This window comes from Aristolochia californica, unplaced genomic scaffold (assembly GCF_029961685.1).
Source record: "Aristolochia californica isolate CCGP_79_NKW_82.1479 unplaced genomic scaffold, dmAriCali1.0.hap1 SCAF_10, whole genome shotgun sequence".
Classification (NCBI taxonomy): Eukaryota; Viridiplantae; Streptophyta; class Magnoliopsida; order Piperales; family Aristolochiaceae; genus Aristolochia; species Aristolochia californica.
In genome coordinates, this window is record NW_027181771.1 from 30,081,954 (window position 1) to 30,108,698 (window position 26,745).

The 26,745-nt window shown below is 38.5% G+C and overlaps 3 protein-coding genes and 1 long non-coding RNA gene across 5 annotated transcripts; 2 read left to right on the plus strand and 2 right to left on the minus strand.

Annotated features, from left to right (window-relative positions):
* Positions 1 to 6,211: 6,211 nt before the first annotated feature.
* Positions 6,212 to 8,122, plus strand: LOC137935456 (fructose-1,6-bisphosphatase, chloroplastic-like). The gene is made up of 4 exons (XM_068780110.1): positions 6,212 to 6,729; positions 7,011 to 7,235; positions 7,365 to 7,871; positions 7,965 to 8,122. Exons 1-4 carry the CDS (start codon positions 6,304 to 6,306, stop codon positions 8,034 to 8,036), a joined length of 1,230 nt encoding a protein of 409 aa, XP_068636211.1. The 5' UTR covers positions 6,212 to 6,303; the 3' UTR covers positions 8,037 to 8,122.
* A 97-nt stretch (positions 8,123 to 8,219) lies between these two features.
* On the minus strand, positions 8,220 to 11,215 carry LOC137935439 (uncharacterized). Of its 2 annotated transcripts, none has more exons than XM_068780100.1 (7): positions 10,960 to 11,215; positions 10,616 to 10,865; positions 9,707 to 9,910; positions 8,997 to 9,624; positions 8,826 to 8,902; positions 8,675 to 8,734; positions 8,220 to 8,537 (listed from the first exon to the last, which is right to left on the minus strand). In XM_068780100.1, exons 1-7 carry the CDS (start codon positions 11,134 to 11,136, stop codon positions 8,503 to 8,505), a joined length of 1,431 nt encoding a protein of 476 aa, XP_068636201.1. In that variant the 5' UTR covers positions 11,137 to 11,215; the 3' UTR covers positions 8,220 to 8,502. The 2 variants fall into 2 exon arrangements, with proteins under 2 accessions (XP_068636201.1, XP_068636195.1); XM_068780094.1 differs by having other exon boundaries at positions 9,707 to 9,919.
* Positions 11,216 to 12,345: 1,130 nt separating this feature from the next.
* On the minus strand, positions 12,346 to 22,886 carry LOC137942670 (uncharacterized). Its single transcript, XR_011110577.1, has 5 exons — positions 22,676 to 22,886; positions 22,368 to 22,429; positions 13,046 to 13,164; positions 12,666 to 12,834; positions 12,346 to 12,577 (listed from the first exon to the last, which is right to left on the minus strand). It is a non-coding gene; the product is annotated as an uncharacterized lncRNA (long non-coding RNA).
* Positions 22,887 to 23,065: 179 nt separating this feature from the next.
* Positions 23,066 to 26,594, plus strand: LOC137943068 (uncharacterized). The gene is made up of 5 exons (XM_068788762.1): positions 23,066 to 23,464; positions 24,983 to 25,161; positions 25,473 to 25,833; positions 25,989 to 26,413; positions 26,499 to 26,594. The coding sequence occupies exons 1-4, from the start codon at positions 23,066 to 23,068 to the stop codon at positions 26,067 to 26,069; spliced, it is 1,020 nt and encodes a 339-aa protein (XP_068644863.1). The 3' UTR covers positions 26,070 to 26,413; positions 26,499 to 26,594.
* The last annotated feature ends 151 nt before the right edge of the window (positions 26,595 to 26,745 follow it).

Consider the following 26,745-nt stretch of genomic DNA (forward strand, 5'->3'; position numbering starts at 1 on the left):
CTGATAGATTTTGGATAAAGTTTACTTCGCTGAAGTAAAATAACATGAACAAAACATGTACACCCGAAGACTCTCAAAAAAAGCAAAAATGGTTCATCATTAAAAAAAAATAACTAGTATGGGGATTTATGACCGAGTGCGGATGAGGGTAACCTATTAATAAGAAAGCACACAGTATGTATGATATGTAGCCAATAGAAGTATGGTACATTCATAGAGTATAATAAGTTGCAACCTACCTCTAGGAGATGACAGTTCTACCGTTCTGCTACACCGTTTTGTTGGGGGGTGCAGACACAAGATGTTTGATGGATAATGTCATTTTCTTGACAAAAATAGTCAAGGTCCCTAGAGAGATATTCTTTGGTATTATCATAGCAAAGTACTTTTATTTTCTTACCAAATTGAGTGGCCACCATAGCATGAAAGGATTTAAAAAAAGATAACAAAAAAAATCTATCATTAAAGAGGAATATCCATGTGACACAAGTAAAATCATCAATAAAAGTGATAAAATACTTAACTCTGGAAATGTTTGAGATACTCAAGGGTCCCCATACATCTGTGTGGATCAAAAAAAATGAGCAACACTCTTTAATTTCAGTCCGAGGAGAATATGTAGTCCTTTGGTGTTTGCTCATTTGACACACATCACAATTCAAACTTGACAATATTTTCAATGCTAGAAAGAGAAGGTGAAGAGATGGTGCAGAGGGATTTCACAACCGATTGTGCCATTGTCTCACCTCGGTGTGCTTGGTTGAGACTGTATTTATTTGAGGCACATCCAAGTAATAGAGCCCCCCTTGGTCACAGCCTCCACCAATCACCCGCTTTGTTGTTAGATTGTGAAACACACAAGAAGTGGGTGAGAAAGTGATGGAGCAATTAAAATGTATAGTAAACTGACTGATAGACAAGAGGTTCATGGGAAAGGTAGGAACAAAGAGGATATATGTAAGCGAAAATGATGGTATAACAGAGGTGGATCCTTTCCCGAGAACTTTAGTTTGGGATCCATTAGTTATGGTTACAAATTTATCGAAAGGACATGGAGAGAGAGTATGTGTAGTAGACCTTTGTTACCTGTGAGATGCTCGAAGGCCCCTGAGTCAATAATCCAAAATAAAGAGCCGATAGTGGCAAAGAGCAAACCTAAAGCGATGGTGGCAACAGCAGTAATGGAGGAGCTAGGAAGAGACCATCAGAGTTTTCATCCTATGGAATAGGTCATACTCATCATCAGTGAGGATCTTTTGGTCTGACGGTGGTGTAGACTTGTCCTCCTTTGTGCCACTCGCTTGATTAGTTATGGCCCATTCTGGGTTGCCATGGAGTTTCCAGCAATGTTTGATGGTGTAGTTGAATCTCCCACAGTGAGTGCATTCCTTGATGTATGTTCTACAGAAACCAATCCTTCCACCTCTTCCTCGGCCTCCTCAATAACATCTGCCACGGCCTCGATTGGTAGAGGATGAGCCCCTATTACCGAAGTATATGCCTGATGATACTTCAGTAGAAAAGGGGGAAGAAGAATTTGGAATACGGAGTAAGGTGACACATACATCATCAAAAGTCGGAATAGTGGAGGAGCTAAGGAGTTGAGTTTTAGCAACCTCAAGATAAAGGCTTAATATTCGCTAAATAGATAGTGATTGCCAAAGTTTCCTTCTATTTGTCTTGAATAGAGACATCAGTGGTGTTAGGTTGGGCTAGGTTCCTTTCTTGAATAAGGCCTTTGAATCTTCCCCAAGTACTCATGTAAGTTGTCTCTTTGTTTAGTATTAAACATACTTTGGAAGACATCATACAGTTTTTATAAACTGTCTGTGCAAGAGTACAATTTGACACATGTGTCCCAAACTTGTTTAGTTGTATCCAGGTGGACTTCATTGTTGGCTACTTGATGAGCCAACTAACCACCAAGGTATCATTCATCAACCACTTATTGCAAGTATTATCCTCTTCATCAATAGGTGGTCTTGGCTTGGTAAGGTGACCTAGTAGGCCTCGAGTAATAAAAAACATTTTAACTGATTTGGACTAGCTCGAGTAATCAGATAACCCTCTCAAAAGGTATAGTGGTGATCTTGAGGACATCACTCTTACTACTAATGTGTCTTTTAGCCATTTGAGACAAGGTGAGAATGAAAATTTACTCAACAAGAGAAGTGATATATCCTAAGGAATAAGCTTCAATAATCAAGAGTCAAATCAAGCCAACAATTTTCTTCTTTGTCAAAATACACCAGCTCGGGTACGACACCAAGGCAGCCCAAGTTTGTATATATTTTCAAGTAAACAACTACTAATCAAAGACACATGCAATCCGAAAAATAGTGGAATCAATCCTCTTATTGATTGAGAAGAAATAGGTAATTAAGCACCAAATTATGCAAAAATCAGCCACTTTAATCTTCCTTGACAAGATATGAAGATCATCCAAGATCTTCCAAAAACAATTGTGGATGCCAACTCACAGATCTAAGTTTGGATTTTGTCCTTAATATTTGAGGCAAGATGAAATGTTAAATATGCTTTAATCATACATCTTATCTTCCTTTTAGAGTACGAGAAAAAACAACAATCAAGAACATCAAGGGAGCAATTTCTTTTTCTTGTAGAGAGACTAAGATTTTCATGATCTTTCCAAAAATAATGTTGACACCAACCAGTCTATATTCAGCTCTTTTTTATTTAGGCAAGATATGTTTGAATAAAGATCAATAAAACAAGACTAATCAAGGAGATCTAGAGGTGGTTTGAATCTTAAAAAAAAAAAAAAAAAAAGTGAAACCTTCCTCAAATACATTGGTGCCACCTTGCTCTTTCCAAGAGAACAACTTGAACTCCTTCCTTGCTTCTTTTTTTGTAAATAGATCTCCCAACCTTAGTTTCATGTGGGATTCTATGCTAGGAAAATAAAACCTTGTAGCTTTACTAGTGGCTTTGAATAAAAAAATTGAATAATTTCAATTCTTAAAACCAAAAAATATCAAATGTGGATCATAACAAGTACAACATAATGGTTTTTCAATAGAGACAAAACTTGCATGAATGAATAGTAGCTTCCCATGCAAAAAAATCTCAATAGAACCGATTTTAGCCAAAAAACTTGCAAATCGACTAAACAAATCCATCCTTTACAAGCTTCTTCCAAACCGAGAAATATGAATCTTGATATTATCATAGGATGAAGAGGATAATCTCTATATCCTCTTCCAAAGATAAAAAAACCAAGAGCAAGAAGCTATCAATTGATAATAATAACGGGAACAATAAACTTAACTCAACAAACTTCAATTTTGCTTCACAAGGAGCCTTGCATAAGTAGCTTTGATCATAAAAACTTTAGAGCACCATCTTGACGCGGGGATCCTAAATTCATTACTCTGATACCATGTTGAATTTAGGAACCCATGATTAGTACCTCAAGTAAAGTAAGAGAGGGAGAGAAGAAGATAAGGAACTCGGGTAAAGAAGGAGAGAGTGAAAAGATAGAGAGCCTTTAGGCTAAGAGAACTTAGATGAATTGAGAGAAAGGGAGAGAAACTTATACTCTACCCCAAGCCAATGGCCTCTATTTATAATTTTTGAGAGGATGTTACAATCTCAATAATGCTCTTATGGCTCCAAGTTTTATATGAGAAAAGACATAAGTAGACATGTTCTCCTTGACTATTACACCCGTGTGCCATCTTTATGAGATGACACTTTATTTACTTTTATGCTACCCCTCATGGACATGTGGACTTTCTCCATAGTCGTGTGGGCTTGAACCCATCTTCTAACAATTATATTCCAAAGTCATATGAATTACACGTCTCAATATCCATTAAATTTTAATCCTTCATTGAAATTTATCATTATGTTTTATTATGAGACTGAATTGTTTAGTGCATTAGGTTTTACATAATTATATTTGTCACAGTTTGACATTCTAATCTATAATTAAAGGGAATTTTACCAAAATACCGATTTGAAACAACTTATTTATGAAAATAACGAAGATCTCAAATTATTTACAAAACTACCGAACTTTGACCGGTCCACTGTATATGTGGACAATCAAAGGTGACACGTAAGCTTTGACTGCTTACGTGTCGCCCCGTCATCAGAGCGAAGCTGTAGATGAATACATAGGCTACCACATCACTATTATTGACACGTCATCTGCCACATCTGACATGATAAAATTTTGAATAAATTTTAAAAAAATTAAAAAATCAAATACACTTTTTATTACCTTATATCTAAAATAAAAAATTATTTAAATTTTTTTTATAAACAATTAAAAAATTAATTCTTATTTATTTAACACCATTTAATATCAATTAAAATATCTATTAATTAAAAAAATTATCGTTACACTTTTTATTTCTTCATATTTTAAAAAATAAAATAAAATAAGTAAATTAATTAGATTTAAATTATTTATAAATAGAAAAAATACAAAAAAATTATTTTAGAGTTTAAAAATACAATTTATTTGTATATTTTTTATCACCTTATTTACGAAATAATAATTTTTAAAATTTTTAAATATTTATAAATAGAAAAAATCTAACTCTTACCCATTTATTATGGATTTAAAATATTTATAAATTTAAAAAATCTTACTCTTAAGTCTTACCCATATATTATCGATTTAAAATATTTAAAATTTTAAAAAATATATACAAAAAAGCTATTTTAGAGTTTAAAAATATAATTTATTTGTATATTTTTATCACGTTATTTAAAAAATAATAATATTTAGAAATTTAAAATATTTATAAATAGAAATATTCTAACTCTTACCCATTTACTATGGATTTAAAATATTTATAAATAATTTTTTTTTACTTATAAGTCTTACCCATATATTATCTATTTAAAATATTTATAAATAGAAAAAAAAATTACTCTTAAGTCTTACCCATATATTATCCATTTAAAATATTTATAAATTAAAAAATATATACAAAAAAGTTGTTTTAGTGTTTAAAAATATATTTTATTTGTATATTTTTTATCACCTTATTTACAAAATAATAAATTATTAAAAAATATATTATTTAATTAAAAATCTTACAAAACTTTACAATAATTTTAATTTGGCAAAAATTTCATTAACATAAAATCAGAAATTAAATAGTAAATCACAAAAAAATCAATACAGTAATTAAACACCTAAATTCAAATCAATAATTCGATTCAATTAACAAAAATCCTAAAAAATCACCCTCCTAGGTTTTGAGGGAAGGGGCGGCGAGAGGACAAAGAGAGGGAAACGGAGAGGAAGAAAGTTTTGAGAGAAGGGGCGGCGAGAGGATGAACAAAGGGGAACGGAGAAAAAGAACGAGAGATGAAGTTGAAATGAAGAGAGAGTGGTTGAGAGGGGGGCGTCGAGGGCGACACCGAGCGGTGGCAGCAGGGCGAGGCCGAGGCAGAGCAACGGCAGCAGGAGAGCGGTCGAGGCCGAGCGGCAGCAGCAAGGGCGAGGCCGAGGCAGAGAAGCGGCAACAGGGGAGCAACGAGAGGAGAGCAGCCGAGACGAGAGGCGAGGAGAAAATCGTGGAAGAGATTAGAATTAAAAACATATGTGAGGGCTGACGTGGCAGGTGCTTACGTGGCCCAAGATGACAGTTGACGTGGTAAATTGCATGGCAGATGACGTGTCAATAGTAATGACGTGGCAACTTATGTGTTCATATGCAGCATCGCTCTGATGACGAGGCAACACGTAAGCAATCAAAGCTTACGTGTCGCCTTTGACTGTCCACATATACAATGGACGGGTCAAAGTTCAGTAGTTTTGTAAATAATTTAAGATCTTCGTTATTTTCATAAATAAGTTGTTTCAAATCGGTATTTTAGTAAAATTCCCATAATTAAATTTAAATATTATTTAGCTAATCACTCTATGTTTATCATTCTTAATTACTTCTTACACATGATACCGTTATATATGCGCTTCTTACTCGTTTGATAGTTTTACCAAACAGATACTTAGCTAATCCAAACCCAATAGCCCTAATTGTAGCAAGATTTGTTATCAATGGGATGAAGCCCAACATGATAGTTGGAAGATCAAACTCAACCCACTAAGAAAAGGATATTTAAATTTTCAACTAAGAGAAGTAGCCAAGGGATAAGCGGAAATGGGTCCCCTCGAGACTCAGAGCTTTTGCAAGCCTTACAATCCTACCAAAACGCAATCCGGTAATTTGCTCGAACAAGGAAAATATCCTCTCTGGTGCACAATCACCCATACACACAATTCCGCAAAACACTTGCTTGTCATCAAGGTGATTGGCTAACATGGTGGCCGCCGCCGTTCCCACGTCGTCCCAGCTCCTTCAACTCTCTAGCTCCCGTTCACTCTCCCGGCTGTCGCCGCTCCACCTTTCGGCTTTCGGTCACAAGGAGCTTCGATGCCGTATCAGAAGAGGGGCCGGAGACGCCTCGGTGAGTTTGCAGTGCGCGGCTGTGGGGACGACGTCGGAGGCTGCGACGAAGAAGAAGAGTAGGTACGAGATTCAGACGTTGACGGGCTGGCTACTGCAGCAGGAACAGGCAGGGAACATCGACGCGGAGATGACGATAGTTCTCTCCAGCATATCCATGGCATGTAAGCAGATCGCTTCACTGGTGCAGAGAGCAAGTGTCTCTAACTTGACTGGGGTCCAAGGCGCCGTCAACGTTCAAGGAGAAGATCAGAAGAAGCTGGATGTGGTCTCTAACGAGGTCAGCTCTTTTCCCTATTCTTCAATGGCTAATCGAAGCCTTTTTTTAATCTGTCTGCTGGCACTTCGGGGATCCAATCTATTGGTGTTCATCTCAGTATCATTAGTCACTGGGTGTCCATCCTGAGTCTCCAACCAAGCCCATTCATGTCGCCTTTAAAAGATTTCAGAATAACGAATTAATCTGAATAGGTAGTCTTCAGTTAGTTGAGCAATTACAATCACAGACCCAAAAGGGGATTGGGCCATTGTTGTTTTTTATAGAACAAAATGCCTTTGCAGGTGTTCTCAAACTGCCTGAGATCCAGTGGAAGGACAGGAATTATCGCATCAGAAGAAGAAGATGTGCCCGTAGCCGTAGAAGAAAGTTACTCAGGCAACTACATCGTCGTCTTTGACCCCCTGGATGGGTCTTCCAACATCGACGCCGCCGTATCAACCGGCTCCATTTTCGGGATATACAGTCCTAACGACGAGTGCCTTGCAGACTTGGGCGATGAAACTACGGTAATTTGAGCAAATCGATCGACTGAATTTTTTTCACATTTCAACAGCTTTGACAGGTCTCTCTGCTTCTGAATCATGGCCCTATGTTAATGTCCAAAACCTAAAAATTCACAATCCCGTTTCACCCAGCTTGACCGGATAAAACAGACGTGCGTGATCAATGTCTGCCAACCGGGCAGCAATCTACTGGCTGCAGGTTATTGCATGTATTCGAGCTCCATCATCTTCGTCCTCTCGATAGGGAAGGGCGTGTACGCGTTCACATTGGATCCCATGTACGGTGAATTCGTTCTGACCCAAGAGAAAATTCAAATCCCAAAGGCAGGGAAGATCTACTCGTTCAATGAAGGCAATTACCAACTCTGGGATGACAACCTGAAGAAGTACATCGATGATCTCAAAGACCCAGGACCTTCCGGCAAGCCTTACTCGGCCAGATACATCGGCAGCTTGGTCGGAGACTTTCACCGGACTCTCTTGTACGGTGGAATTTACGGGTACCCGAGAGACAAAAAGAGCAAGAACGGGAAGCTGAGGCTTCTGTATGAGTGTGCACCAATGAGCTACTTGGTGGAACAAGCCGGAGGAAAAGGATCGGACGGACACAGTAGAATACTAGACATCCAACCGGAGGAGGTGAGGGAAAACGAAACACTTAAAATTTGCAGCCAGTTATAAGGGTTTAGTAACTTGATTTCTGACAATCGTGCAATGTTGATTGCTTGGCAGATACATCAACGAGTTCCACTTTACATCGGAAGCTTGGAGGAAGTGGAGAAACTGGAAAAGTATTTGGCATGATATCCTGAACGCTAACAAGATTTGTAATTCTGTTACCGAATCAAATGTCTTATCATTTTAAAGGTTCACATTTGGATTTCAAACCACTTGGGCTACATCTTTCCCTGAAGTCATATGGAACAAAACCAGATTTTCTTGGATAAAAAAGAGGGAAACTGAAATGAGAGTGCTAAAGATCCAAGATTGATTCAGGGGAAAAGCAAATATATTTAGGACTCTATTCATGATCCTTACATGTTAAAGAAATTTCACAAGTATTTCCGCCAATATGGATTTCAGATATTAAGAAAGACAGAAAAAGATCTGCCACCACAACAAAAATCAAATAATAGTACTTGTGCTAAAACTAACCAATTTTGTTAGAACTCTGCACAGGTGAATTTCTTGTGATTACATCATTGGTATCATGTCAAAGACTGGAGCTATGTGGCTCCACATTGTTGTTCTCCAGCATATAGATTCTTGCTTAGAAATTCTCTTGCCATGCTCTTCTGGGTTTTGCTGCCATTTCATCAAAAGATGATAAATAAATAAATAATCGGCATCTTCAAGATTTTTACAAACAGGAGCAGAAATGAGGGCCAGAGACAAAGAGATCAAGAGCAAGCAAAGTAAAAACAAAAAAGAAAACAATTTACCAGGACTCAAAATCTGGATGCACTTCGTTACAGATTTAACTGACACTACGGGATCAAGGCCTGCAAGCAGAACACAAGTATAGAATGTAGGTGTTGAATAGCAGAGTCAGGGAGAAGAAGCCCAAAATTTAACTTAGAGAAATCAATTTACCTAGTATGTTCATGTCTTTCTCTGCAAGAACTGAAGTTGCATCTGGCGGATTAGGTACTGTAGAATCCGAACCTGACCTACAATGATTCCGAGAAAACAAAAATTAAATTGAGAAGCACAAAGTAATTGTTATCATAATAATTGGCAAGGAAGTTGGAAAAAGAAGAATACCACTTCAAAGAACAAGCACTAGGATTCATCTCTTGCAAGGGTTGCGAACCCACACTTTCAGTGTCAAAATCAATATCAACCAATAGTTCAGAAAGGGAGAAATCATTTCCAAGGACATCAAAATTTGGGAAATCTATATCAAACATCTCTACGTCTTCAATGTTCCCAATAGTCCTAGACTCTGCCTCAACCGATCTTTCAGCAGTTATGAATTCATTGACATCATTAAAATCCAATCTGCCTTTTATCTTGCTTGATCTCTTTGGACTCAAAGTCTGAGAAGTGAGAACTCGATCAGGAGAAGAGCAAACAACATGCTTTAAAGGGCTGACGACAATTGTTTTGGAAGAAATGATTCGACAATTAATAGGAAAAATCTCTGGGGTTGTGATACTATTAGATGACTCCATTTGGGAAGAATTCTCTTCTGGAGAAACTGATTCATTGGGCTCAACAGTTGAGGTTTTTGGAGGCGTCCGAGGACCAGGTGAGTCAGCATTTGGATTACGAGAGCTATTCATTAAGCTCCTCGCATCAAATGATCCTTGAACTAAACTCGGATTTGAAACAATATCATGAGGCATCGGCATCTGGTTGTTTTGATTAGTTGCTCGACTTTCCTTGTTACCTGCAAGTATCAATAAAGATCAAATCAGTTAAAGGTGAACGAGAAGCAAACATAAACAAAGGTAAGGTAAAAAATCAATGACCTTCAGCAACCGCAGGATCAGTCAACACTTGTGCACAATTTCTTTTAACTGTAGGGTTCACTCCCGAAAGAGGCCTTGAAGCTTTTCGTTTGCTCTTTGTAGAAACGTCATGGCTTGGCGTTGAAATTCGGGTAGGTTCAGATGGAGTCCGAGGAGGCGGGACAGGAAGTGAACTTGCAACAGGAAGCTTGTACATGGAGTAAGCTGCATGCACTAAGGAGAAAATGGAAGGTTAAAAAAGATTGTCACGTTAAGAAACTCAAAACTACAACTTGAATCCTATATCCTATGAAATCTACTTTGGTGAAATATGTCAACTTAAGCATCAAATATAACTGGGATTCAACTAGTATTGATCCGAATGGTATGCGTTAGTGACCTGGCATGTGGAATCTACCTCATTCACAGATACAGTCGACATGCCCAGCAAATACCCTAACAGGAGTGAGGGTATTTTCTGGGGGAACCAGATCAGGAGAGAACAAAGCTTATCTACCATTCGGTCTAGGTTGGTCCATTCCCCTCAATCAGACGGATGTATCACCTGACGCAAAGGGTTGGAACTTGGAAGTAACAGGTCGTTAGAGCAGCAATACCGTGTCCCCATTGTCCTCAGGAGCAGTATTTTCTCTTTTGGACAATGTAATCTTTAATTTTTTTTGCATTTAACGTGAGTGTGCATTGAGACATAATTATTTCAGAATTAGCTCCAACGACCAAATTGGAATATTTTCAGCGAATTTTCAATAGAAAAATAATAACACAAAAAAAAAAAAAAATGGACTTGATGAACTAGATCTGGCTAACAAAATGTTGTTATAAAATAAGACGTTTACACAACAAAAAGTAACGAATTAGCGTGTTGAATGTCTAGTTTATGAATCGTATGAGTGGGTAGTTGAATCATACCAGCAGGGGCCCCGACTCTTGGGCCAACTTGAGTAACCGGTGCCGTGGCTGGAGGCAGCTGAGAAACACCTGAAGCAACCGGAGACTGAGAAATGGAGGGCACGGCAGAGTTGTAAGTTTGCATCACATCCTGTAAACCCTGCAACAGCATCTCGACCCTGCACTTCTCCTGATCCAACATCAGCTTTTGCTCCTTGAGGGAGATGTACTCGTCAATAATTGTCTCCAGACTCAGCAGATTTTTGGGCGCCTGCAGAAATAAGATAAGCATTGAGGGGAGAAGAACAGAATAGATCCACTTTTTTTTTTTTCAGAAACAGAAAGAGAAAAAGCAAAATCCATACCTCTTTGACCTTCGTTTTGGAAATGAGAGGTGTGGCCTCAGATCTGAAAACTGACAGAGTCCTGATATAATTATTGTCTGAGAGATATCGATCGACAATGAAGGCCACTTGAACTGGAGTGACCTTGCCATTAGCAGAACATTCAGAGCTCCTCGCTCGATTGCATTGCTTCCCCATCTTTCACTCTACCGACGAGAGAGACCCAGAGAGATGGACAGGACGAAAAGCGTAGCTGAAATGAAAAAAGAGACAGTAGTAGCGAGAGGAATTAAAAAGGCAGGCAGAGGAAGAGAGAGAGGAAGAGGGAGAGGAAGCGGGAGTTTTGAATTTTTTCGGGGTAAAGCTGGACAGGGAGGAGGAACTCGATCTAGCTGGGAGGGGGAGCGACGTTTTAGTGGTAAATTTTTAAAGCCTCCCTCCACTTTTTGACGTTTTGGCGCCGTTGGGTCGAATTTGGGTCCGACTCGTGAACGAGTCGAAAGTCGAAAGGCGTCCGAAGTCCACGTGGCGGGGGAGAAGAGAAATCGAACGCCAGCTGGAAATGAAAAAGGCCCGTAACGGCTAATGGATGAACGTCACACATGCCACGTGGGCGAAACAATGCGTTGGTCTTTTATAGCCCTTTTAACATTTTCTTTTGTTTTTTATGTAATTAAAATATAAGAAAAATAATTAGTAAAATATTTGTTATTTTACAAAAGGAAAAACTTTTGTTTGTTATTTTTAGAGATAAAAAATGGTTTTGGTTGATTCCTTTTGTATTATTTCAAAGTTATTAAAAATAAAAATAAATGTCTATTACTTCAAAAGAAAATCAAGAAAAATATAAAAAATATTAAAATAGGTTTTGACTTCTTGATCATTTACCTTTTTAATATTTTTTTACTATTTATGCAAGGTTAAATAATAATGTAATACTATGTCGATAGTTGAAAAAGTCAGTCACATTACATTCTAGACTAATATATGTTAGGTTAAAAAGACTAAAACCAAATGAGTTTGATTGTTAACGATGAATGTTATCCGAATCGCCTTTGTGCTTAGACGAAGCATAATTAAGGGTATTTTTTAAGTGGCAAACCTAAGCATTTTCAAGTACAAAAATTATTATGTTACCTTTTGTAAGAGCAAACTCATATTTCAATCAAAATCTTTCAATCTATTGCATCTTTTTAGCATTCTTAGTTCCTTCAAGGCTCCAAATATATTTTTATTTGTGCTTAAATAACCGGAAGCTTGGAGATACTCTAGGAGTAGCTATCTCTCCAAATAAGGTGTAAGTTTTCCATTTGTATTTTATATTTTTCACTTTCTTGAAAGAGGTTTTCAACAACCTTTAAGTTTTTGTGAATATCTTTGGTCAAAAAGTGTAACTGGGTATTAGACTAACAAGCATTAAGTTTTATCATGATGTTTGCGTTCATAAATACACTATATAACAGCATTCAGTTTGAAATATCATCAATGTGGACAAGAAACAAGTTGGTGTCAAGAAATGCATTTTCAACTCTTTCTTACAGCAAGATTAGGCTTGGAATGTTGCCCCATTTGCTCCTGCTTCGGTGATAGTGCAACCTCATCAATATGGATTGTATGAAATTAACTTCTCTAAATCATTCTGCACGTTTCCAAATAGTGAATTCAAGAAGACGAAAACCTAAACAAAGGAGGTAGCAATATAGAAAGTGTAACTGGTGGCATCTTACCACTATACATGAAAAAGCAGTATTTGTGGAGTATCTTTGCACCACATGTCCATCTTGATCCACCAAAATTTTTGTGAAGTTCCATTTAATCCTTCTACCACACCAGCCTGGTTTATTTGATTTGCAAAAACTGGAAAACTGGAGCCGCTTGCTTTCCATTGACCTTAACCTGATGGCATGCAAAGTTTAACAAAGTCAATGACACTTATTGGAGGTTGTGACCGATTGAATTTTGTTGTTATCTATTACAGTGACCTGTCACATTTAATTCGTGCTTTTAGTTAGAGTGGTGGTCTAACAAGACAAAATTTGCTTCAAAAGACTTAACATAATCATCAAAGATCAAATGAACAGTAGATATCAAAGTTCAAGCCCTTTACCTTGGCAAATATTGGAAACTCAGCCATGAATTGATCACAGACAGTATTCACAATCTGTTCATTGGTTCTCGGTTCCTGCCCACATAATTGATTGCTGGGAAAAGCTAGTATTTCAAGACCTACAAAGCATCCATCAACAATAGTTTGAAAATAAGTCAAAATATAGTCAAATTTTGATTCAGAGACGAGCTCTCATGATTAAAACAGGCAGTTCAAAGTTTTTTTAAATTAAATAATATGAAGAAGGTACAAACTTCTTATTATATATACTTTCTTTATTAATATCATTCACATGAGATTTTTTGGACCAATTTTTTTGATATTTTGATGATGATAAACAAAGACAACATGAAACTTGATTTGTGAGCACGTCATAGCAGCTCATTCATTTCTCTTACAAATATTTTGTTGTCTATTTTCCTCAAATGCAAAATACTATTAATGGGATAGGAAGATGTCAATACGAGTTATCATATATCCCTGACAGAGCCTCCTTTAGGCTGTTGAAGCTGACCTTTGGTTGACATTAGAGTTACAGAAAACAAGCAAAAATGAAAAAGATCAAAGATAAACAATTAACAAAGACATATGGGAACCTAAAAGGTTTAAATGGTTAAATCTATGGCATACGCTGCCCATGACATAATTGCATTTATAAGATATTTACCATCATTCAAGAAGAAATAGGACTCTAGATGCATTCTGAAGAACAACCACCTGAAATTGAGTTGAAAGTCACTCATAAACCCTTCTAGATGCAACATGAACTCCTTTTTTAGCTTTGATGTATAAAAGGACAGATTTCAACTCATATGATTTTTCTTGTTTCATTAGCTGAAAAAGTGTCCTCTTGATGTAGGCTTTTGTGCAAGAACTCGCCCACAGTTTACATTTCTATTTCTTGGTGTTACTTATGTATGATATGACAATCTTTCCGAAATCCATGTTTATTTTCCGAAAACGAAGAATCAAAGAAGCTCTTCGACTTTTTGTTCGATACATAGGTATAGAGATTTAAAACAGAAATTACACTAATACCCTTAGAAAATTAGATATTTACAATTTTGTCCCTTATATACGATAACATCCCCCCTCAAATTGATGCTGGGAAATCAACCAACAACAATTTGCCAACCAAAAATTGATGCCGCTGCTGAGTCATTGCTTTAGTGAAGACATCAGCCACTTGGAGATCCGAAGAAATGTGAGGAAGAGAAATCACCCGACTATCCAAGCTATCGCGGATAGAATGACAATCAACCTCAATATGCTTGGTGCGTTCATAGAAAACAGGGTTGGTGGCAATCTGAATAGCACTAGTGTTGTCAGCATGAAGAGGGACTCAAGCTCCGCAAGAAGACCGCGTAGCCATACAATCTCAAAACAAGCAGTAGACATGGCACGATACTCAGCTTCAGTAGAAGATTTAGAAACACGATCCTATTTCTTACAACGCCAAGAAATTAAGGCATCACCTAAAAACATACACCAACCCGTAGTAGAGCGACGGGTATCCGGACACCCAGCCCAATCAGCATCACTATAACCAATAAGTTGAAGGGAGGAGCCTGTAGGAAAGAATAACCCACGAGTAGGAGAACCTCGAAGATAGCGGATGATACGCCGAACGGCAGCAATATGGAGATGACGAGGAGAGGACATCAACTGACTGACCTGATGAACGGCATAGGAGATGTCAGGGCGAGTAGTGGTCAAGTAGATGAGACTCCCAACCAAGCGCCGATAGATAGTAGGGTCATCGAGAAGGTCCCCTTCATCTTTCCTGTACCGGACATTGACCTCCATAGGAGTAGCAGCAGAAGAAGTGTCCTCCAAACCAGCCAAGGTAATAATATCTTGAAGATACTTATGCTGGTTTAAGAAAATACCAGTGGCCCGATGATGGACTTCCAGGCCTAAGAAATACGTGAGCTGGCCAAGATCTTTCATATGGAAAGTGGAATGTAACACCTGCTGCAGCTTGCGAAGCAGGCCAGAGTCAGTGCCAGTAATAAGGATGTCATCCACATAAACCAAGAGAATGACCATGCCCGCGGTAGACTTATGATAGAAGAGAGATGAATCATACTGACTCTGTGTAAACCGGTGGAGAATCAAAGTGCCACGAAATTTCTCAAACCAAGCTCGGGGGGCTTGCTTAAGCCCATACAGAGGACGACAAAGTTTGCAAACCTGATCAGGAGAGGAGGTAGGCATACCCGAGGGGAGCTTCATGTATACATCTTCCTGGAGGTCACCGTGGAGAAAGGCATTCTGCACATCCATCTGATGCAGCGGCCAAGACTGAGAGGCTGCAATCGCGAATATAATACGGACCGTGGTCATCTTGGCAACCGGCGCAAATGTCTCCTCATAGTCAATCCCATATTCCTGTTTGTTGCCCAGAGCTACTAGGCGAGCTTTGTACCGATTCAAAGAGCCATCAGAGCGAAGTTTAACCGAGAAAACCCATTTACTGCCAAGAGGCTTAATCGGAGGAGGACAAGGAACAATATCCCAAGTGTGATTCTCTTCAAGTGCTTGAAGTTCTGTGGCCATGGCATGCTGCCAACACTCATGGACCATAGCCTGTCTGTAACAAGTGGGAATGGAAATAGAGGAGAAAGGAGTGACAGGAGATATAGTGGAGAAGAAACCATACCAATGAGGAGGCCGAGAAGGGCGAGTAGACCGGCGAAGAGCGGGAGAAGCTGGAGCAAGAGGAAGATCAGGCGCCAGGACAAGATCGGGAGGGGGCACAAAGGAAGTAGAACTAAGCTCATGGCCACTACGTCTGCCATACACAAAACCAGGTTTGAACCGTTCCACAACTGGCGGAGAATCATCAAAGCAAGGGAGAAGAGATAAAGAAGCAGACGGCGGCTCAACATGAGATTGAAAAAAAAATTGATTTTCAAAGAAAACCACATTCCGAGAAACACGTAGATGACGAGCAAGTGGATCATAACAAACATAACCCTTTTGAGGGATAGCATAACCAAGAAAAGCACATTTAACTGATTGAGCTGTAAGTTTATGTCGTTCATGAGCAGGAAGACGCAAAAAACAAACACAACCAAAAGTTCGAAGAGCAGAATATGAAGGAGTACGGCCAAACAACTTAAAGAAGGGAGAAACATGATGTAATGTAGGAGAAGGTAAACGATTGATCAAATGAACCGAAGTAGAAAGCGCTTTACACCAAAAACGAGAAGGAATAGAGGATTCAAGTAAAAGGGTGAGGACCACATCAAGAAGATGACGATTTTTCCTCTCAGCAACACCATTTTGTTGCGGTGTCGAAGGACAGGAGCGCTGAGAGACGATCCCTGTGCTTTGAAGAAAGTCTTGAAACGCATGAGACATGTATTCGCCGCCAGAATCAGAGCGTAAGACTTTGATTTTGGCAGAGAATTGAGTCTCTAAAAGCACAAGAAAACGCTGGAATGCTAAAAAAACGTCGGCCTTAGCCCGTAGAAAGTAAACCCAAGTAAACCGACTACAGTCATCAATAAAGGTGACAAAGTACTTGTAATGCGCATGAGAAACAACAAGAGCAATTCCCCAAACATCAGTATGAATAAGATCGAAACATCGTAAAGCATGAGAGGCATTGTGAGGAAAAGGTAAAACTTTACTTTTGCCAAGTTTGCATGACGGACATTCAAAAGAAAAATCAAGAGAAGAACACACTTTATGTCCCAAAACACCTGAATTAAATAATTTTCGAAGTACATCAGAGTTGGGGTGGCCTAGATGTTTATGCCACATCTGAGGCCCAAAATTAACAACACGACATGCAAAAGAAAAAAAAGGAAAACTAGGATAAAGAGGAAAGAGTCGTTCCACTTTAGGCCCCTTCGCGATCATCGTCCCGGACACTTGATCCTGCACAACACAACCAGATTGAGAGAAATGGACATTACAATTATTATCGACCAATTGACCAACAGAAATAAGATTTGTGGAGAGGTCAGGAGACACAAAAACATCAGTTAAACAAGAGGAAAGATCACCAACAGCACTGATAGGCAGAGAACTGCCATCAGCGGTGTTAATTTTCTGAGGGCCATCATAATTGCGGACATTGGAAAGAGAAACAACAGTATTGGTCATGTGATTAGAAGCTCCAGAGTCAAAATACCATGGCTTAGAAGAAATGTTAGAATTACCTGAGAGCCCAAAAGTAGAGAAAGCAGAAAGGATCATCTGTTGTACCATCTCAGGAGTGAGTGTGGTCGGTGGGGCGGAAGTTGTAGGTGCAGCAGGAACAACCGACGAGGCAGCAGACAATGCAAGAGGAACAATCGGCGAGGCAGCAGGCAATGCCGTAGAACTAGAGGCACCAACGTAGGCAGGATAAGCAGTATCCGGCCGCCGCGGAGGTCGAATGGAGCAAGTAGTGATGATATGACCGGGTTTCCGGCAGTAGCTACAAAACTTTCTAGGGCAATCCCGAGAAACATGACCAAAAGCTTTACAACAATAGCACTGAACAGGACGCATGTCTCGTCCCTTATTCCTCGCCTGGGTGGCATAAGCCACAGTGACAGGGGCACTAACGTCAGCCCGATGTTCGATGTCAGCCTGGGTGCCTAGACGCTGCTCCTCACGGAGGAGTTCACTGAAACAAGCAGCTAAAGAGGGGACAGGATGACGATTCATCAAATTAGACCGTGCAATGCCAAAATCGGAACGGAGCTTCATCAAGAATTGATCTCTCTTGCTTGTTTCATGCACTGCTTGAATAGCAGAGAGAGCTATAACGGGAACAGTAGAATGAACAATGTCGGCATAGTCAGCCCAAAGGTTTTGAAAACCGGAAAAATATTCCTCGATGGATAGACTGCCTTGTGTGAAATGAGCCATCTCATACTCCAATTGAAAACGCCGAGCCGAGTTGTCTTGATGATAAACTTGGGCAAGATAACGCCACATGTCAGCCGCAGTTCGATAAGGCCGCAAATTGAGAACAAAGTGAGTCTCAACGGAGCCAAGGATCCAAGTCATGACCCTAGCATCCTTGACTGTCCACTTGGTCAAAGCCTCGGCCTCCCGAGGTGCGGGATCAGTCCCATCTATATGACCCCATAACTCCTTTCCCGTGACAAATAAACGAAACTGAAATTCCCAGGCACTGTAATTTTACCAGTGAAACGGAGAGGGAACTGGTCGACCTTATCAGATGACATGATGCCCCTACATGAAGATGAGCCACTCTTGAGGGGCTGCAGTGGTAGAAAGGGGTCGCGGCAGACGCTGCGACACGTGTACCGAGCAAAAGAAACGTCGTAGAGTGGGCTCTCGTCGCACACCAAAAAAAAACGAAGCCAATGACCCCGTCGAACACCAAGAACAAACCGTCCAAGACCAAAAACGAAGATACCCGTCGAACACTAGAAAACCCAAATGCCCGAGAGAGGAGCTGCCGAAATTCGCTAAAGCCGAGAGAGGAACCTCCAAAATCCAAAAGAAAAACCCACAAGACCCTCCGAAAGCCACTACAAATCGAGAACCGAGAAAGAGGGAAAGATAACTCACCTCTGAGAGCACAACACCGAGCCGATTTCTCCACCACCGAACCGAGATCGCCGAAGGCGCCGAAAAAGCTAGGAAAAACAAAAATCAGGACGCAAGCTCTGATACCATGACAATCTTTCCGAAATCCATGTTTATTTTCCGAAAACGAAGAATCAAAGAAGCTCTTCGATTTTCTGTTCGATACATAGGTATAGAGATTTAAAACAGAAATTACACTAATACCCTTAGAAAATTAGATATTTACAATTTTGTCCCTTATATATGATACCATAATAAACCTCTACTTCTGGCAGAATTTCAGCACATCACTAATAGTCATTTTCTGCCTCTTAAACCACATCGAGAAGTTCACACTCAGCATAAATCACAGACTCAACAAGTTCAAGTCATTCACATCTTCATTAGATACTCTAACAAGACATATGCCACCTATAATAAGTGTCAGAAAAAATCAGAACTTCCATTCATGTGCTTGAATCTGACCACATGCAAATATGACTCTGGTGATCAAAATATATTATTGTTAACGCTATGCTCTTTGCTTATGTCATTAGATAATGCTTTTGATCATATTGCATACAAGCGTTTCATGAACTGCCATGTGTCTAACCACCGGTAAGGTAAGCTGATTTCATTGAAAAATTGACTGACAAGGAACTAGTACCTCCTTTTTATCTTGATTGCCAACAAAGTCTGGATTGAAGCAAACTAAAATACTAATTGAGAGTCTTTTCATGTCATACATCAAACCTTAGGTTCATGAGTATCCATACATCTTCTGCCAATGTGCCTTAACTGGATGTTATGTATATATTGTAACTGTACCAGCCGCTTTAGTAAAATCAGGAGGACCATGTACCTTTTCCAAATTATGCTTCCAAAAAAATTTCTATTGTGGAACTTGAGCAACATAAGGCTACAGACATTTGACAACTTGAAGAGGCCACTAGCAGGGACGATTTTTTACTTTGTGCCTGAACCACCTAAATGGTTTTCTTGGGATACATTGAGAGAAAGACAGTCTGTCTACTACACATATATGCCTAAAGCTGCAGTATATCCTCAGACTTCAAAGGCATTCAGTTCAAATTCTTTACCTGATTGAAAAATTCAGTGTTACAACAATAATTATCTATAGTACCTATATGTCTACATTTATCCTTAACATTATCATTATATATTTTGACTTTGTTGATGAGACCACACTGACCCTCCTTGATCTTGTTCTATCCTTTGTTAATTTTCTTGCTAATTGTCTTATCAATACATGTATATTCCATTTGTATCTTTCTGAAAAGAGCACAACTAACAAAAGTGATTTATTTTAGATTTATACTAATAACTCTGTCTAAACACTTACTCCAAAATTCGCAACTTTATTCACCGTGAAGTGACCAATGTCTTTGCCACACATTGGATCCTTTAATTGCTTCGCAAATGTGTTTTCTAAATCACCAGGCAAGGCAGTAATTCTTCCATACAGTGTGTCCTTTCCTTCAGTGATTCCTTTCAGATTCACACATTTTGGTACTCAATTGCTATTTTAAAATTTGGAATCTTCTCAAGATTCAAAATCTGATGTTAAGGCAGTAATTTGTTTGATCAGAACTACCATTCCTAGAGTGCCATATTTACTCTATGAAGCTTCTTTTTGGTTACTAGGCCAATTATGTGTGCTCACTAAGTCGGAAGCATGTAGAACAAACATTTGGCCTTCTTTATTTGACTTCCTCTTGGCTCTTATTCCAAAGTTTTTACCTCCTTGACCAAGTTGTCTCAATTCACTGACGTCTCTAATCACCGGCTCAGGAGAACATCCCTACTGTATCACCATGAAGTTTTGGTGATCTGCATTGAACGGCATAAGTGGCAATTTGGTGAACTGCATATTCATGATAGATATGGATGATTATGACATAGGATCAGAAACATCAGAACACAATGGTTGTCAATATAACCAAAAATGATACTTCTGTTTGCTGTTTGCTCCAAGTTTCCATCTTAAAATTTTTATGAACTGGTGATAAAAGATTTAAAAATAGCATAGAACAAGTTTGATGAACCATACCACTTGTCAGAAGTCTTCAAGCCAATCCCTTAAAGCTTACTTGTTAACTAAACTTCAAGCTTCTTTCATTGGCAGAAGCAGATAACAAGAAATGGCATACAGCCACCTAAGCTTCTGAGAAACCAAATTGAAGTACCTCTTATTTGATCTCTTACCATGTCAATCCTCCCCGGCCAAACTGCTATCCTGAATAGCTTTGACATTGGTTCATAGCTTGGGAACTAGAGGTGTGACAGAACAAAAAAAGCTACCAAAGAATGAGTAGATGGTGATTGTAACTGTATCATCTGTCAGTAGGACATTTTGGGCACTGGCACCATCATTTAGTTTTTCTTGTACTCTTGCATAAAGATCGTCTCATTGCACTCCCTGCTTTTAGTTTCTAAAATCTAACAAGGTTTAGGCTGACTATTCACAAGTTCTTCTGAAAGCAGTGATAGAGATTGAGATGGAAATGAAATTATGAAATTAGGCACAAAAAAAAAAAAAAATCAAAGGAAAAATGGAGAGGACAATTGGGGTTTTTAGGACTGAAATACATGCTGCCCTAGTTCTTAGCCTTTTTGACCATTGAGGCAAAGAAAATGTTCAGTGAAATTTAGTACTATATCATCAAATTAAATATGACTCATAGAAATATTATCACTGCTGCAAATGGGAAGGAAAACCACCAAAAGGTAGTGGATTTGCGTATGGAGGGCCAGTAAGCTGCATTACTTATTGGGTCTAAACAAACTATTCTATTTTCTGGACAGATTCTAGGTTCTGGATGTCATACAAAGAGATGTTTTGGTAATTGTAATTCTCTTACAAGAAGATTCAAGAAACGATGAAGCAAATATCCCTATTTAAATTTGTCCCAACCCTTATTTTTCAGGAATTAAGTAAAACATTAAAAAGAACCACCATGATGATTTTTGATCTCGGAAAGATGGCCTCGGATAACACAGCTTATAACTGCCATGCATGTCCATTTCTATCAGAGTGCACATTTATGGCTTAGCCGTCTTGATAAACAGGCAATATCCTCCCAAAGCAATTACAGAACAAAAAATGCAATGAACAAGTGGTGGTAACTATCATATGAAAGCAACTTTTATGAGTTGCCAAGTTAGAAATGGTTCCTCGGATATCTATAGAATCTAAACTGTGCAACTTTTCTCTCGCTTTCAGTTCCTATAGATACATCTCATCCAATTCAAATACCAACACAAATATTGCACAGTCATAAATGAGTATAGAGATGGCATCCTCAGCTCTTTTAATCTACCTGCAGATCTGTAGACCTCAACCAGCCGTGTTCAATATCACAAACTAACAAAACCAACTCGTAGAAAGTAGACTCTGATTGAGAGTTCTAAAACCGTTCTCGCAATGACCATTTCATTGGTGACACTCCAAAACACCTCATTACATTCTAATAAATTTAGAAATCCGAAATATTAACCTCATAACACATTCTGCCAACTCATCCACTCTGAGGCTGACAAAATTTGTATATACATTATATCGTTTTTTTCTTTCCCTTTTCAAGATAGATTCCATCGATAACTTTCAGAACTTCATAGAGTGGATCACACTCCATCTCTAGCATGTAGACAATAATATATGAATAAACAGACAAACAAGCATATCAAGACTTGGATTAAACACATCAGAATATCATCAGTCCAACAGAACGGAAAAACAAAATGTAAGTAAATCGAGAGGAACCTTGGTGTCCATATTTGAAGTAAATATCATTAAGTTGCTCGTAGTGAGAAGTGGCTAGAGAGCTGCAAAGCAAGTAACAAATGAATAAGTACTTGAAGTAAATACAAAAATAAGCTGAACACAGATTCTCATGAAAACGAAATACAGTGCGAAAATGAAGTCAGTTAGAAGCAACATTAACGATTAACAAAAACAATTCCCTGTAAGTGCTTAAATTAACGAAATTCCCTTTCGCATCCTGACAAGAAAGCTTCAGAACACAGAAATTCGATGATTAAAATATTAAAACATTACAGAAGATGCATTACCTTGACCGTGTAGTCGTGAATAGAATCCGTAAGCGTGGACGGCTTCCCTCCCATTTGCACAAAACGATTTGGAATCTCCTTCAGCTGTTTTCTTTTTCATTATCGGGTTAACCGATCCAAATTAGAAAGCGAAAAACGAACTACCGCCAGAATTTTCATTTTTGACCCAACCTGGGCTTTATGTTTCAGCGATCAACTGACAAAACGGCCTTGTGGGATCCACTTTAATGGGCGTAATCTCATCGTTCGCAAATCGCTAGATCAGGTCTGAAATCTGAATTGATATCCTCGGGCAAGAAGAGGGGCAAAATAGTAAATATTTAATTTATTTGTGGTTGCTTTTTAAAGCGCTTAAAAAGCATTGGTAAATATCCATTTCTCATTTTGAAGATGAAGCAAGCGGGCCTTCTCTGGAGTCCCTGCACTTCTTCTCCACTGCCTTTTCCCCTCTCTTCGCCGTCCGTTCTTCGAGTTTCAGGCAGGAAGACCGTAATATTTGCTACCCTGGAGTCAGTTAATGGCGGCCAGCTGACTGCGAGAGAAAGAAGACAACTTCGAAGTGAGAGGAGGGAGAGCAAATCCACCAACTGGAAAGAAGAAGTAGAAGAAAGGCTCTTGAAGAAGCCTAAAAAGAAGAAAGCTTCCTGGACCGATGATCTCAACCTCGACAATCTTGCGTTGCTGGGTCCACAATGGTGGGTGGTTCGCGTTTCGCGTGTCTCCGGCCAGGCCACTGCCGAGCTGCTTGCGAAATCTCTCATGAGGGAATTTCCTGAAATAGAATTTAAGGTAATGTTTTCTTAAGCGTCAGAGTGACTAAATTTATTGAACTGAGTGGCATTGCATGCGTATTTTTTCAGTCCTAGTTGACCTTTATCTGGTGAACCAGTTTCGGGTTGAATTTTACGGTTACAATTCTAATGAATTGGGTTTATGCTCTCTTTTGGTTTTACTATAGTGATGCATTTGACTTGCTGTTAGTCAATGAATACTCCTTCAACTTCTCTAGGTTTGGATTGAGAAGTTCTAACCAAAAGCTCTGGAATGTGGGATTTTCAAATGAGTGACATTTTTTTTTTCTGACGATGTACTGATACTGAGCTATAAATATAGGTGCAATTTACGCCAGTTGATATTTATCTAATATTTGCTCGGAGATTTGGATAATTCTATTTTTGAATTTATTTTTCCAGTATCAGTATTTAAAAAGTTTTTATTTCATAACCTACTCTTAGTCAAACAAAAGTCCTGAGATGCGATCATGTGAAAACATGCAGTATCAGGTTTGCCTAAGAGTTCATAAAAAAAAAAAACGCAAAACCACACAGGATGGTTGTTTTTTGGTTCTTATCACGACATTCTATAATTGTAATTTCTATGTAACCTATTGTCCATTTGAGCTGACTGGGATCTGAAACCAAGAAGAGGTGATTGGAAAGGCCTGGATTCCCATAACAAGCTAATGCACCAACTATCTACTACAATACATTTCTGTACTATTAAAACTTTTAAGATTTGGTCGTGTTTACTCATGGTTCTGTCTGTTAGCTTCCTGAAAGATGCCTAGCAAAGTTCCCTCTTTTGCTTGGTGATTTCTTTCATTTATGCATCTAAAGTGATCATGTTCTGGTGAAATTAGCTGTGGTCGTTGAAAAATAGGACAATGAGATACTAAATTCCATTTGGAATTTGTTTCATGATTATTTTCCCTTACTGCAGAACTTTCCAGTTTGGTGTCTCATCCTGCATTTGAAGGGCTATAATATGTTAAAAAGATAAAGTTTTGAAGGTTGAACTTAGGTTTCAATTTACATATTCTTTTGACATATTAACTAGGCATTCATTAGTTGAATGGTTTCTAACTTGCATGAATATTTTCCATTGCACCATTTGCATTGTTTATCATCTTCAGAAAACTTAGTAGAAATGTGTTTTTATCCTCATAAGGTTAATAGTATCACCATCAGAGCCTTGTCCCACCAACATTTGTTTAGCTACTTGAAACTTCCTCCTCCTTTCTGCTCTATCATTTACTAAATTTATGAGCCCTTCACATTTGGCAAAGATTGCTGGTCTGTTATGTCTGAAATCTGTACTCTCTCTTCCAGCAAACGAGTGAATCTTGCAAGTTTGGCTAAATTTATGAGCCCTTCACAGTTGGTAATGATTGCTGGTCTGTTATGTCTGTAGACTGTACTCTCTCTTCCAGCAAAGGAGAAAATCTTGCAGGTTCTAGTTTATCTAGTTCAAATTTGTAGAGAAATCCTGCACAGCTATCTCAGATCAACAAATTTGATTCCATTTCAGGTTTATTTACCTTCTGTGCATGTTAAAAAGAAGCTAAAGAATGGTACATTCTCAGAAAAATCCAACCCTCTCTTTCCTGGCTGTGTCTTCTTGTGGTGTACATTAAACAAGGCGATCCATGATTTTGTTAGAGAATGTAATGGAGTTGGAGGCTTTCTTGGATCAAAAGTTGGAAATACGTAAGAACTTCTTTATCTTCTTTACAAAATTTGGAAGTACTTTCTCTATACAAGTCAAAGAATCTTCTGATATGTATCTTCCTACCATGCAGTAACTACAAAAGCAATTTTAAATCAGTTTATATTCTCACAAATGATGAAAAGTGGAAAATTATATTACTATTAATTGTGAGCACTATGAATGTATCTGGTTAGTAGAAGACTTTGAACACGAGACAGTGATTATATTAGTGTTGTCCATAATGTAGGTGGTTATTTCTTTCAAGCGAGCTCTGCTTTATTGATAACTCATCTTCTTTACTCTGTTCTAGTAAACGACAAATCAATAGGCCCAAACCCGTAGCTACAGAAGAAGTGGAAGCAATCTTCCAACAAGCAAAAGAAGAACAAGAAAAAGCTGATAACACTTTCCGAGAAGAGCAACAGGCAGCAGGGATCTTTGATAGAACAGAGTTGAACCCTGATGGTTCAGATTTTCAATTAAGTACCTTAAGAAAAGATATTAAACCAAGACGGCAGACTACAAAAAAGGGTTCTCAGCCATCTCAGAATGGCATGAATGCAACAGAAGATTACAGGTCTCTTATTCCAGGTTCAAGTGTTCGAGTTTTGTCTGGGCCTTTTGCTGAATTCAGAGGCTGTCTAAAAGGATTGGATTTCAAGACTGGCACGGTTAGTCAATGCACATTAATGCCCCAAAACTCACTTGATGTGTAAAATAATGAATATGGCTCAATTTTCACATAATTCGATAGGGTATTTGTTCCATTAATTTTCTTTTCTGGGAATGGTAAAATTGATGACTAAATGGATTGCTGTCTGTGCAGGCCACAGTTGGATTCATGTTGCTTGGCAAAGAGACCTTAACAGACTTTCACATTAACGAAATCACTGCAGTGGCTGAATAATCTTGCCAGGAAAAATATTACCAATTTTAATTATAAATAGCATTTTTTCTTGTGGGAAATCCCTGAACTTCTGGTTTGATGTTGCAATATAAGGTGTTTTGAATTGTTCAGTGAAAAAATAGCTTTAATTTATAGTTTCCTTAAGATGAATTCTCAGGAGACCAGATCTGCAACTCATGCAACCAGAGAAACGATTCCTGTCACTCCTTAAATGATGACATATGGTCCATGCCTTTGGCAGAAGTTGGATAAGAGGTTTTTGTTAACTTGGAAGAAAATGGAAGTTAAAGTCTCTTATGAGAAAACATAAATATAGGAGTCTGTTCCTTTAAATTTAGAAAGCAGTAAGCCTGTTTTAAGAAGATTGATTTGTGTCTTCTTCCTTCCTTCCTCTTACACAAATTTTACCTTTAAATCTCTGTATTGCAGGACATCAAAGGAAGTGTTTTTGGGGTTCAATTCACATCTGAACCATCAAAACATGAGAGATCTAGCTTCCACTGAGAATATGATATGAGGGCAGCTCCGAATCCACTTCTAGTAGAGCTTTGAGTCTTTATGAAATATTTTCTTTGAGATACAAGAAATAACCTCTTCGAAGAAATTGAATAAGCTGTTTATGACTTTTTCACTTTCAGCTCGATACCTCCTCTTCTACGTACCTACAATTCAATTC